The sequence below is a fragment of the Stenella coeruleoalba genome (assembly GCF_951394435.1).
Source record: "Stenella coeruleoalba genome assembly, chromosome: 2".
In the NCBI taxonomy this organism is placed as follows: domain Eukaryota; kingdom Metazoa; phylum Chordata; class Mammalia; order Artiodactyla; family Delphinidae; genus Stenella; species Stenella coeruleoalba.
The window spans coordinates 40,109,035-40,122,919 of NC_137147.1; the positions used below are offsets into that span (position 1 = coordinate 40,109,035).

General features: G+C 43.8%; 1 protein-coding gene across 5 annotated transcripts; it reads left to right on the forward strand.

The window, feature by feature from the left end:
- The first annotated feature begins 563 nt into the window (after window positions 1–563).
- Window positions 564–13,050, forward strand: SIX4 (SIX homeobox 4). Of its 5 annotated transcripts, none has more exons than XM_079909134.1 (4): window positions 564–673; window positions 883–1,736; window positions 4,430–5,118; window positions 8,748–10,692. In XM_079909134.1, the coding sequence occupies exons 1-4, from the start codon at window positions 671–673 to the stop codon at window positions 9,542–9,544; spliced, it is 2,343 nt and encodes a 780-aa protein (XP_079765260.1). In that variant the 5' UTR covers window positions 564–670; the 3' UTR covers window positions 9,545–10,692. The 5 variants fall into 5 exon arrangements, 4 of the variants coding, with proteins under 4 accessions (XP_079765260.1, XP_079765261.1, XP_079765262.1 ...); XM_079909135.1 differs by lacking the exon at window positions 564–673 and having other exon boundaries at window positions 832–1,736; window positions 8,748–8,795; window positions 10,565–13,050; XM_079909136.1 differs by lacking the exon at window positions 564–673 and having other exon boundaries at window positions 832–1,736; window positions 4,430–4,662; window positions 8,748–8,795; window positions 10,565–13,050.
- Window positions 13,051–13,885: the final 835 nt, after the last annotated feature.

The following is a 13,885-nucleotide window of genomic DNA, read 5'->3' on the forward strand; positions in this document are numbered from 1 at the left end:
TTTTTTTGAAGGCTTCTTGTTTTTGTGTTCTCAGTGGGCTATTTATACCGTTTTCAAGCATTCCCCCCGCCTTTGGAATTTTAATTTACTGTGAGTGCTTCCCCCTTAGAGCATTCCCTAGTGCCATTTTATTCTTGACCCTTTTGAATAAAAATCCTTAATGAAGACATCTGAAAGGGGAGTGAAGGGCAGTAGAGAGACACCAGGGAAGCTTCTGAATTGTCCTCTGAAATTTTGTCATCTAGATGCTGAGGGTGGTCTCTTTGTTAAGAGTTTCGCATCCGGACCTTAAGGCCACATAATTAATGTTCCCACTGGAATCGTAGGGACTCTCTTTGAAAGAGTCTGTTGTCCAGTTTTCAGGCCACATTAGGCATGTTCCCGCCCAGGAGCAGGGCCTGAAAAGAATGTCGGTGTTTCCCTTCAGGTATAGGTGCCTGGGGGTCAGGGGAAGAGGGAACGGCAAGGGGTGGAGTGGGAGGCGGGTGATCGACAGGGATAGAAACGGTGTCTCCTCCTCCCTCTGAATGTGAAATAGCCAATGAGGTGGCGCGGCCGGGCCGGCCGGGCCGCCAGTGCCATATAGTATGCAGCAACCGGAGGAGTCACGTTGGGGGAACGGCAGAAAGCAGCTATCCTTTTACACTACTTTGCTCTAGCAGCTATCTTAATGGTGACTGCGTGGCCGGGGGGAAACCTGATCGGCCAGATCCAGCCGAAACCGGGAGGGAGGGAGTGGGCTTTCCGGAGGGGGGGAGGGGGGAGGGACACGAAGAAGGAGGAGTAAGAGAGGGGAAAAGAAAGAGGAAAAGAGTGCGAGGGAGTGAGGGAGGGAGGAAAATAAACAACAAAAAAATGTCCTCTTCCTCCCCCACCGGGCAGATTGCAAGTGCGGCGGACATCAAGCAGGAGAATGGGATGGAAAGCGCCTCGGAAGGGCAGGAGGCGCCCCGAGAAGTGGCGGGGGGCGCGGCGGCGGGGCTGAGCCCCCCGGCTCCAGCCCCTTTCCCCCTGGAGCCGGGGGACGCCGCGGCCACCGCCGCCAGGGTGAGCGGAGAGGAAGGGGCAGTGGCTGCAGCGGCGGCGGCCGGAGCGGCGGCGGATCAGGTACAACTCCACTCGGAACTTCTGGGCAGGCACCACCACGCCGCGGCCGCCGCCGCCGCCGCCGCCGCCGCGCAGACCCCACTGGCCTTCTCGCCCGACCATGTCGCCTGCGTGTGCGAGGCGCTGCAGCAGGGGGGCAACCTGGACCGCCTGGCCCGGTTCCTGTGGTCCCTGCCCCAGAGCGACCTGCTACGTGGCAACGAGAGCCTGCTGAAGGCGCGGGCGCTGGTGGCCTTCCACCAGGGCATCTACCCTGAGCTCTACAGCATCCTCGAGAGCCACAGCTTCGAGTCGGCCAACCACCCGCTGCTGCAGCAGCTCTGGTACAAGGCGCGCTACACCGAGGCCGAGCGAGCCCGCGGCCGGCCGCTGGGCGCCGTGGACAAGTACCGGCTGCGCAGGAAATTTCCCCTGCCCCGCACCATCTGGGACGGCGAGGAGACGGTGTATTGTTTCAAGGAGAAGTCGCGCAACGCGCTCAAGGAGCTCTACAAGCAGAATCGCTACCCTTCGCCCGCCGAGAAGCGGCACCTGGCCAAGATCACCGGCCTCTCCCTCACCCAGGTCAGCAACTGGTTCAAGAACCGCCGGCAGCGCGATCGGAACCCCTCTGAGACCCAGTCCAAAAGGTGAGCGCCAACTTTCCTCCTCCTCCCCCTTCCTCTCCCCAACCCCCTTCCCAGCTTTCTTTTCCTCCAAGTGCTTGCAAACATGGCGCTTACCTTCCCCACCAGCCTGGTCCGGCTGCCCACCTCTCCCCGCCCCCCACCTCTCTCCCCGGCTGGGGGAGGGGGGGGTGGCGGCGGCGAGGGGCGGGGGAACCTTGCTCCTTACCCTCCCCCCACCTCCCCCCAGAAGTTTCTGGTCGCCCGCCTAGGTCTCAGTCCCCGCCCCCACCTCGGCTGGTCACTGCTGCCCGGTTTCCCACCCCCATCCCTCTGGCTTTGAAGTTGCCACTCTCTCCCCGGTTCTGGCCGGGCGAAGGATCGTGTGTAGACGCCGGAAAGGCAGTTCTCGCTGCCGCCCGATGCCCACGGAGGTTGCCAGCGCCCGCCGGGGTCTGCACCTCCATGGGGTCACGCCGGCCCGGCGCGCGCACGCGCTCCCGGACCCCCAGGGTTCGGCTGCCCCAGGCAGGCGCTGGAGGTGGCCGTGGCCGCTCCGGAGGGAGAAGAAAGTTGGTGGGGTCTGGAAGCGCAGAAGGGGGTCTGGGGACGTCGAGGTTTTATATGACAGAGTTAATCATTCACCCTGCCCGCTGTGGTTCCCTTCGCGGCCGCGGCAACTGTGGGGTGTTGGTGCGGCTCGGCTCTGCGGTGTTTTGAAACCTGATTCCGAACTCCTTCGGATCGAATTTCAGCGCCGCCGGGGTGGTGGGGCTAGAGGGCGGCTTCCCCGGCCCCCGAACCCTGCGGGGCTCCCTCTCGGTGTGGTGATTGGGGCTGGGGGCAGGCTGGCACCAGGCGGACAGCAGGGAAGGACTGGGGGCGCTATCCACTCCGCACCTCTTTGAGCGCCCACCCTGGCGGGTTTGAACTTTTTGACTGCCAGGTATTTTTTCCCAACCGGTAGAAAATACCGGGTTTTCCTCCTCTTTTGTACGTCCTCCTGAGTCAGACACCTGGTCTGTGTGTATTGTTGGACAAAGTAAAGAGAAGGTCGCCGAAAGGGATGGTGTCGCCAGCCCCGCGGGGAAAGGAGAGAAAGAATCCAAAAGCAGCTCGAAGGTTCTGCTCAGGGGAGGAATCTGGGAGCCGGGGAGCCCGGCCCGGCGGGGAGAAGGTGATCACCCGACGCGTTCCAGAGCCCGCCGCGGGCCGCTCCTGCCCGTTTCTCGCCCAAGGCAGGAGGGAGGCTCCGTGCCCGAACCCGGCCTCGCGGTAACCAAAACAAAACGCGCACTGCGACCTGTGTGCACCCCTCCGCGGACTTGCGGGGGCGACCCAGAGGAGGCGCCTTGGTAACTCCACGCCACCTGTCCCCGTGCCTACTTGAGGCAGCGGATCCTGTCGGCGACGGAATCCGATGGGCAGGGGGTAGGGGGGTGGGGAGCGGGCGCGGCGCGCCGGCCAGCTGCCCTGGAGCCTCCACTCCCTGGCCGGGCGCGTTCCCCGCGTCTCCTCAGCCACACTCAGCCTGCTTCGCCCCACCAACACACACACCCGCTCCCAGCCCAGTTGCCTGGTTGAGGCCCCTTTCCGGATCTACCTCCCACCCGCATCCCCGGTGAGTCACCCTCGCAGACGGCGACGGCGGCTCAGCCTCAGCTCGTAAATCAAAGCGCCTTCTGCGCTCCTGGCCCCGCAGTCCGGGGTAATCCCCTCCCCTCGGCATGAAAGCGAACCGACCTCGGGGCACTGCAGAGATGTCGAATCTTCTGCCGGGCCAAGTCCCGCCGCGCTCCAAACTGCCTCTGTCCTACCATCCTTTCTCCCCCGGCCCAGCCTCCGACCAAATGGGAAACACCCACCACTACCCCTCCCCAGATTTGGTATTTACCCCCAAATCGGAGAACTGAGGAACACAGTCTTGTTTGGAACAGAACAGAAGGACTGAGGGTGCTGGGGAAGGGGTCTGAAAGGTACAAGGCCACTGAGTGACCCACACCCTTTCCCTCCCACCTCACCAGGGCACTGGATGGTGTTTGTTAAATAGGCCCCTATGGCTTTCTTTGGATTCAAAGGCGACTGCACATAACAGTTCTTGGGTTGAAAGTGCCTTTCCTACAACAAGACAGCCACTTTGTTGAATGAGACAGTTGTCAGTCTGGTGGAGTAGAAGTTTGGGAGCAGGTGAGAAAATGATCTCTTGTTAACTAACTGGCAGACAAAACTGAGTACTTCCCACCTCCTGCTCCTTTGACAGTTTCATTTACCTCCAAAATCACACTAATCTGAATTGGTTTGAGGGGAAGGGAAAGAGTTCCTAAACAGAAATGACTGACCACCCCTTTAATGAGTTTTTTTTTCTGTGGTATAGGTAGCAGCATATTTAACAGTAATAAATAACTTCAGTGCTATAAAAACATATAGACAATTCTGTAAATCCTATTAGCTGAATTTATATCTTTTAGACCTCTGGACTTTCTCTGAACTTATTATTAGTAAAGGTTATTGAGACATGAGATTTCCTCTTCTCAGATGCCCTGGTCAGAATCTGCTGAAAGGCCTCAGAGCTAAAACAAGACTAGAAGACTTAACTGCTGTGCTTTCCTTAAACACTACCTTTAATGGGATTAGAGGCTGGTTTTCCAAACAGTTGGCACTATATAGATTGCCATTCCCATGACTTTCTGAATGTCTTGATTTCCTCCTCTGTACAGTGAGTCGGATGGCAATCCTAGCACTGAAGATGAATCCAGCAAGGGTCATGAAGATTTGTCTCCTCATCCACTCTCCAGTTCATCCGATGGTGTCACCAACCTCAGCCTTTCCAGTCACATGGAGCCAGTATATATGCAACAAATTGGAAATGCTAAAATATCATTAAGCTCTTCTGGAGTTTTGTTGAATGGAAGTTTGGTACCTGCCAGTACTTCACCTGTCTTCCTTAATGGTAATTCTTTCATTCAGGGACCCAATGGAGTTATCCTTAATGGATTAAGTGTGGGAAATACACAGACAGTGTCACTGAACCCACCAAAAATGGCATCAAACATTGTGAGCAATGGTATATCCATGACTGACATACTGGGGTCTACCTCCCAGGATGTGAAGGAATTCAAAGTTCTCCAGAGTTCTTCAACTAACTCAGCAGCCACCACCTCCTATAGCCCCAGTGCTCCTGTGTCATTCCCAGGGCTGATACCCAGCACTGAGGTGAAAAGAGAAGGTATTCAAACAGTGGCTTCCCAGGATGGAGGTTCTGTAGTGACTTTTACCACACCAGTGCAAATTAACCAGTATGGCATCGTCCAGATCCCCAATTCCGGAGCAAGCAGTCAGTTCCTTAATGGGAGCATTGGATTCTCTCCACTGCAGCTGCCTCCTGTTTCAGTGGCAGCTTCACAAGGTAAAAGTCTGGTTTGGTACCGTAATGCACCAGTGAATGTTTTAGCCAGCTGCTGTAAATGACGCGTTTGGTGAGAGCTATAGATTGCTGTTACTGTTCAGGTACCTTACTGGCTGCCACAGCTGCAGAATAGCCTTGATTTGTTCCTCTTTCTTCACAACATCCATGTAATATCCAGCTTGCTTGGTTCCCTGGCATCATGGGGGTGGATTTTTATTTTCCCAACAACTGAATGGAAAAATACAGTTCGTAGTGTGTCCTGCCAGTTCTACAATTATAGAAATATGCTAAGTCAATCGGTGCTTACAAAATAACCCACTGCTTGACATTTTAAGATTAAAAATTAATAATATTGCTAGAACACAAAATAAGTCAAGCAGTTGGTAAGAATGTGTAGACTTCACCTAAGCATTTTTTATTTGACCAAAAGGAGTTTTAGAAGAGCGAGCTAAAGAGACTGGATCATTTGCGTTTGATTCATGTTCCTCCTATAAGTAAGACTAACAGACCTAAAGGGAGAACAGAGGAGTATGTGATTGTCTGTTGCTATGCATGTATACTTGCCCCCTAAATGTGTGGGTTTATTTATGGAGGTAACTGTAAGCCTTATTTTATATGTTGGTGGCTTTACTCAGGCATCTGCTAAAGGAAGCACTGATCTGAAATTTGGGAAACCTGAGGCTGATATGCCAGTTCTTCAATGACTTTAAGCAAATCTGGATGGCTCTGTGTCATTGTTTCTCTGTAGAAACAGGAATGGTTAGAATGGCAGTGGAGGTTGCAGAGCTGCTAAAATTCAGGAGTGGGAGATGTTAGTGCATATTTGCCTTCCTGGAAGCAAATCTGAAAGTCCAAATTTTTACCCAAACAAAATAAGTGACTGTTTGCCTTAAAGATCAGCTTCCTGTAAAATGGTTTTATCCAAAAAAAACACCTCAATTTATACACAACTCTTGTTTCCACAACTATGGTCTACTTCAGTTTGTTTGAGGCATTAATGGAAGAATTGTTGTGCAGTAAATTCCATTCTGTTCATTTGTTTCTCTTTAGGTAAAATGGTAGTATAGTAACACACGACAGTCCTGCAGCATGCTATTTATTTCTTCATTGTTCCAGGCTATGGAAAGGATTAAGCTTAGTCACTATCCAACACAGGGCAAAAATAGGAAAACCACAGGGAGAGCCAAAGTGCTTAGTTTACAATACTTTAATGTGGATCTAACCCTTTTTCTCTCTTTAGGAAATTTCCAAGTAGTAGGTAACATTTTAAAGACAACAAATTTGAGCAAAAAGCATGGTATGTACATTGGGGGAGAAGAAAAGCAGGAGTACTTCTCACACATAAACTAAAAAAGTGCTACCATAGAAAATTATTACAAACTAATAGCTAATTCTTAAAATGGGACATTTAATATGAATAAGAACAGCATTTTCAGTTAAAGTAGCTAAGATCAAATGACAGAGCTGTCAATCCTTAGACTTGTCTGGGTGAGTTGAAGACATAAGTTTAACCAGATGGCCCAGGAAACAACGTTCCCTTAGAGTAACTGTGTATTGCAGTTCTCAGTAAAGCATTTGGGGATTCAGCCTTTCTCAAAACAGATACCAAGCCTTTCTTAAAAATGGCTAGACAAGGTAGATTATCTTTCTATAGACGAAATTTATATAGAAAAGCAGAATCTCTATTTCTTTTGCTCACTTTATAATCTGAGTAAATAAAGGGTTTTTTTAAGCATCATTATAAAATTATACTTTGTACCTATATCATTTCTCAACTGGGTTTTTTTTAACTGATTTTGAAATGATTGTTCAATTTATAATTCAATTGCAGCTATACTTAAATATCAAGTTTTAGATCACATCTGCTTTTCCCCCTTCATCTATGTATTTTATAATATCTACACACTTAGAAATATTATTTTATTTATATTCCGTAGCAGTTTGGGAAAATGTCGCACCTATTATGTTATATATAGCCCTATCAAAAAATAATGAATCATTTTGTTCACAAATACACTGGCAAACAATTTCACAAACGCATACACACAACAAAGTAACCATCTATTTCAGATGTCTTTTGCTACAGTTTAGTAGTCAACAAGAATTTTAAAGCCTTTTTAGTTCGTTTGACCTGGAACAAAGATTTACGTTAGAGAAGAGCTCAAACATGTAGAAATGTTTTTCTTAAGTTCAAATAAAGTGTTTTCATTTTTTGTTTGTTTAAAGCCATTCCTTTGCATTTAAGGTGCTTAAAAATGTTGGGGGGCTTCCCTGGTAGCGCAGTGGTTGAGAGTCCGCCTGCCGATGCAGGGGACACGGGTTCGTTCCCCAGTCCGGGAAGATCCCACGTGCCGCGGAGCGGCTGGGCCCGTGAGCCATGGCCGCTGAGCCTGCACGTCCGGAGCCTGTGCTCCAAAATGGGAGAGGCCACAGCAGTGAGAGGCCAGCGTACCGCAAAAAAAAAAAAAAAGAATGTTTGGAAGACATATAAACAGCCCTGTGACATACATTTATCAATAGAGGTGGCAGCGTAATCACAGTTATTCTATTAATTCAAGGAGGGAAATGTTTTAGGTGAATTACCTTTAACATTAGGCTGTTTTCTCAAAATAATGAAGAGTTTACTGAACATCTAATCCAAGATCAGGGTAAACATCCTGCTTGAATTATTCTGTCATAAAACTCCCCCATGTCCACCTTTCCTTTAATGGCAAGATAATTGCCATTATTTCACTGTGCCTAGGAAAAGACTCAGAAAGAAAAGGGTTTTATTTGATGGTGTGAGTTGGGGGGGGGGGTCTAATTTGTCTGCATTTTCTGAGTTAGCTGATTTGAACAACTCAGCTTTCTACTTATATTTCTTTTACTACTTCTGGTCTCTGTAGAACATTATAATGAGAGTCTCAAAAGATACAAACCTTTTACAGAAGCATTAGCTCTAGCTCTTTATGTTAATCTGTGTTTTAAAAAGCACATTTCATTATTATCATTAATTCTTCCTGTAACTACAACACTGAAAATTCAGAACTAGCACAACAAAAGGAAAAAAAAAAAAACTATTGAATGTTTTGTTGACTTGACTTTATGGTTAGTTTGGTGAAACTTTGCAACTTGTCTGTACAGGTTTATATGGTTAACTGTAAGCCCCAGGGTAACTCATTTATGTGGTATTTTCTGCATTTCCGTTTATATTTTGTGTCAGTTACTGAGCTTGCCCTGAACAAAGGCATTCTCTTTCACATTTTTGTTTTCTAGTTCTAACTGGCAGAGCGAGCAATAACTATCAACTAATTGAGAGATATCAAGTCTCAGTAATACTGAACCAGAAACTTCACTGAAATTAGAACTTGGAAACAACATTTTTTTTTTTCACATTTGATTTCTAAGCCAGTAGTTCTTGCTCCCGCTTCATCACCAGAATTACTCAAGGAGTTAAAAATACACCTGTTCTGGGATTTACTGAGTCAGATAGATAGATTCTCAGGAGTGGAGTCTTGAAATCTGTAGTTTTAAGTGCCCAAGGTGATTCTACGGAACCTGAGAAAAATCATGTGTGTAAAAAATAACTTTTTTCTTTCCTTATCAGCCCCATCAATGATAATCTGTACTTCATTTTTTTTTTTTTTTAGGTAATATTTCAGTAAATTCAAGCACTTCAGATGGGAGCACATTTACAAGTGAGTCCGCCACAGTCCAGCAAGGAAAGGTTTTCTTGAGCTCTCTTGCTCCCAGTGCAGTGGTATACACTGTTCCTAATTCAGGCCAGACTATAGGATCTGTTAAACAGGAGGGTGTGGAGAGGAGCCTGGTGTTTTCTCAGTTGATGCCTGTCAATCAGAATGCACAAGTAAATGCAAACCTGTCTTCTGAAAGTATCTCGGGAAGTGGCCTCCACCCACTGTCCTCCTCCTTAGTTAATGTATCCCCAACTCACAATTTTTCCCTGACTCCCCCTACCATACTAAACCCCACTGAGCTAAACCCTGACATTGCTGATAGCCAGCCAATGTCTGCACCTGTGGCAAGCAAATCTACTGTGACATCTGTCAGCAACACTAACTATGCAACTCTTCAGAACTGCTCCCTTATTACTGGTCAAGATCTATTATCAGTACCCATGACCCAGGCTGCCCTTGGGGAAATAGTTCCCACAGCTGAAGCCCAGGTGAGTCACCCCTCCCCTACAGTACACCAGGATTTTGTCAGAGAACATCATCTGGTTATGCAATCAGTAGCTAACATAAAAGAGAATTTCTTAACAAATTCTGAGAGCAAAGCAACAAGCAACTTAATGATGCTGGACTCCAAATCCAAGTATGTCCTAGAGGGCATGGTTGAGACTGTCTGTGAAGACCTGGAAACAGACAAAAAAGAGCTTGCCAAGCTCCAGACTGTCCAATTGGATGAAGAGATGCAAGACTTGTAAACTTAATTTCTTTTTTTTTTTTTCTGGCATCAGCAGGCAAATCTTTTCATGAAGACCTGAGGACATAAAGGATTTTCCCATTTGAAGGGAAACATTAGTTTTGCAAGTAAATGCATTCAAGAGACTTTGGATTGATCTGAATGAAGATCACAGTTAAATATGCAGGAGTAGAACTGCATTACTGCAGCCTTTTTGTTCACATGTGTTCTCTTTTAGATAGATGGAGACAGAGGAACAAGATGAAATATATCAAGAAGGCAAAGTGTATCATTTGGTTGACTTAACATAATTCTAAGATCAAATGGAACTTGATAAATAGTTTTCTAAATTAAAAATGTATACACTTAAGGTAGAAATTAAATATCACTACAGAGCGTTAGAAACAAAACAATTCTTTTTGTTTACTTTTACTCCACGGGCATTGGTAAGGTTAAGAAGCATAAAAGGTACTCTACACTATTCTAAGGGTATATTTTTGAATATGTGCATTTCTGTTTTTCAGCATTTTTGTGAAAGTCTTGGCTTGTCTCTATACGTTTCCAAATGTGATTGGTAATAGTTCACTGTGGCTGAGAAAGTTTGCAACTCCACTAAAAACTCTGAAACAAACTTCAGTATGAGTGTAAATATATTAGTCCTATAAGCAAGAATTTGGGTAATTACAGTGAATTTTATTTATGCTGTATATGTTTCTCTTATACTTCAGACACTATGAACTGAAAAGAAAAATGTTTTCGTACTGTTTAATTTATTTTTATTGTTTGAACAGGAAGTGAACAGTTATTTCCAACAAAGTTTTACTTTTTGTAGGATTTTAAAAGTAATGATTTTTATCAGGAGTCTATTAAGGTCAATATTAATAACACTGAAACAAGAAATCTAACTCCCAGTATTGGAATTTTGGTACTTTTTTTCACATCCTTGTTCTTTATTTAGCAACTCTCTGATTCATTTAAATATATTTTCTACAGAATTCTATGTGCCTTTTTACCTTGTGGCCTTTTTATTATTCTTACTAAGGTACAGAAGTTTCAACAGAAGCACTGATGACTCCTTTCTACTATCCAACAGGGTTAATTTCACAGAATTGCTCTAAATCTGAAGAACTTAAGTTTCACTTATATTATTAGAGTTAATGTTTATGATGCAAGTGGTTGAACAATTAATTATTGTTGATACTTTTCATTACAAAGAAGTAACAGTTATAGACCACCATGTAAAACCAATTCTGGAGGCTATGAAAACAACCATTTTAAAGGAAAGAAAGAATATGTAACTTCTATTGAGCTGAATTATGTCCTGTTGAAACTTAGTTCTAAATGTTTTAACTCAGTTGTTACATTATGACATATGACTGTTGTTTGCACTATATTATCACCTCTTCTTTAAAAGTAAATCTTTCGGGGTTTCTGTAAGAAGCTTGTTTGATAATGTTGTGAGCTGTGGTTACAGTTTTTATCAGGACTCTGAACAGAAGATGTAATAATACAAATACATTTATGTAGTGAGTAAAGTCTCTGGCCTCTGAAAAGCAAGAAAAGTGAGAAAATGATCTCTTCAGAGATGACAGAAAGTTGTTGAACATGAAGATGTCACCACATATTGCTTTCTTTAAGATTGGAACAAAGGGTCCACTGTAAATGTCTACATGCCCATCAGCCTAGCATGTTGAATAAGGGCCATAGAGGATTTAACTTTTGTTGTTATTGCAAATGGAACTTGCAGGCATAGGTGAAGAGCCCTTTGAAGAATTCCTCCCCCATCATTTTTTTTCTCCCTCATTTTGATAAAGAACTTAGGTCCCATTTTTTTATGGAATTAGCGAATGTTCCTAAACTGCTGAAATTACGTGTTTTTTTGTTTTGTTTTGTTTTACAACATCAGGTCTTTTAGAGTTCCTTCCACTCCACCACTACTTATACAGCTTGTTTGTTTCTTTGGGTGTGTGCTGATCATGTTACTGAGATTAATTACATGGGTCTATAGTGCAGTTTACATGAAAATGATGTTTTCCACTTGATTGCTGCAAATATCAAGAGTTTGTTAATTATTTTAAAATACCCATCCAATAAGAAAGATGGGAAGGTTTAAAAAGTTATATATGTTATATATACATATATATAACAGGAAAAGTTTTGTGTCTTCCAAAAATATAAGACTCTTTTATTCACAGTTCTTCCTCTTTTCTTCCTTAAGAAAGAGAAAGATAGCACAAAACTTAAGACTTACCTAGGAAACCTATTCATACTCCAACATGATGTAATTATACCCCTACAGTTACTCCAGGTAGCTATACAATATACCAGGTAAGAATCAATGCACATTATAAAGAACTTGTTCTTTTCTATTCTTTCAGTAAAATAAGGGCCAGTTGTTATGTAGCCCATATATATGGGAATGAAATAAGATAAACCCCATGATCTCCTTGCACAGAATTGCAAATGTTTTTTTGCAGTACCAAGGGCCAGACTCAGAACCCTTGTCAGAATTTCCCTCTTACGTAAACCAATGCTTGAAGATGCTGCAAATGACCCTCTAATGATCCCCAAAGAGGAATCAGAATAGGGATAAATAACTCCCTGCAAACCCCAACCCCTGCTGCTGGCTGTGTGAGCCTATCTATGCACTCTATCAGTCAGAATTGATATATAGCTCTTAGTTACATCCAGTAAAGGACAGCCTGTTGTTTAAAGAGAAGGTGCATTTGTTCCTCAGTCAAGCAAGAGCACCTGTGTTGTACTGCTTTATAGCTCATGTATATTCATAGTAAAGAAAAGACTGAATTATACACGTTTCAGTGCCTTTCTTGTGTTACGAAAGGCAGGTAGATGTTATAGCCATAGATAAAATTCATAGTTGAATTGCACACTGACCTTAAATCTCCCTGTATATGCCCTTGCGTCTTGCATGTTAAAAGCTGGATAATTGGGTAGATATTGCAGCCTGCCCTACTACATGTTAGACAAGTGTGCATTAGTACATAACCAGAAGTTCTTCATTCTTTAAAATGTTTTTGACAGATCATCTCATCATAAAAATATAAATAATTCAGGAAAACTGTGGGGAAAAGAATTACATTTTATAGAAGATGTTTCAAAGTCTTCTTAGAGCTTAGATAATAGAGTCTAACAGTTATTTTGTATCTAACTGATACATTTTATGTTAATTTCTTATTACCACCACACATTTTATTACTCAAAATTGTATAGCATGTGACTCTTTTGGCTTTCAGGGTTCTCAAAAATTTTTTATTCTTTTGTTGCATGTACTGTATGTTTAGAGGCAACCAGTTATATACTCAATATGGTTTTACTGTGCCTTACACAAAGAGAAAATCTATACAGAATGTATATCATGGGGTGGGGTAACAGAGTCTATACTGCACTGTTAGGTGATGGCACACAGAGCATGTCCCAGAACATTTCTGTGCTTAATTACCCAACCAAAGAGATCTAGAGTGTGTATGTTGTACTGTAATAGGGGTTTATGCCTGGACAATTAAGTGTTTTATTTGTTTTCTGAAATGATGTGAACTTATTTTTCTAAACACTATGCTAAATAAACTTTATATTTATACATACCTTATGTTGAAAAAGTTATTTATCCCTGGGAAAGCAGAGAAGAAAAACAAAAATCCACAAACATTTCATAGGCTTGCAAATATAAGAGTCATTTTGGGAAAACAATCTGTCGGTCTTTATACAAAATTACCCAACTCACTTAATTGTACTGCATACTCAGAGCTAAATGATTAGATTTCATCCTCCTTAAAGGAAAGAAATGTGTTATTCATTTAGGTGTCCCCAAATCTGAATCTGATACCATTTTCAATGGAATTAAATTGAAAGGTCCAAGGACCTTTCCATTCCCAACCTTACTGAAAGAGCTCAGTATCACCCCATCTTTAAGGCACTCCCATTATCCAAAGTCTGGTTATACCACAGCTGGGTCCACAAGTGGTTTGGCTTAAAACTATGGACAGAACAGCATTACTGAGTGTGTAGAAGAGTCAGCCTTAGCACAGTTTGGTCCTCATGTTAAAATTACATGACATCTGATTTTGCATGCCTCCCACACTGAAATGAAGAGGAAACTAGATTTAAAAAATAGACTGGGACCACCTGTACAACTCTATTACAAAACTAAAGTCATCAAATTAATTTCAGGTATTATGTGTAGTGTTTTTTATAATCTTGTCATTCAGTTCATTTATTTACAAATTTTCTATGTAGTTAAACCAGTTAAAGTGAATAGTGTCTCAGTAAGTGGGTACTGTATAGGGTCAGAAATTATGGAGTGATTATATTTTATAATATCTTAACCAAACATTTTTAAAATTTT

Excerpts from the sequence above, each read along its gene's own strand:
- SIX4 (XM_079909133.1), top strand. The coding sequence starts at position 856 with ATGTCCTCTTCCTCCCCCACCGGGCAGATTGCAAGTGCGGCGGACATC. Across the intron at positions 1,737-4,429 it reads TCTGAGACCCAGTCCAAAAG|TGAGTCGGATGGCAATCCTA; the intron begins GTGAGCGCCAAC and ends TCCTCTGTACAG. Across the intron at positions 5,119-8,747 it reads TTCAGTGGCAGCTTCACAAG|GTAATATTTCAGTAAATTCA; the intron begins GTAAAAGTCTGG and ends TTTTTTTTTTAG.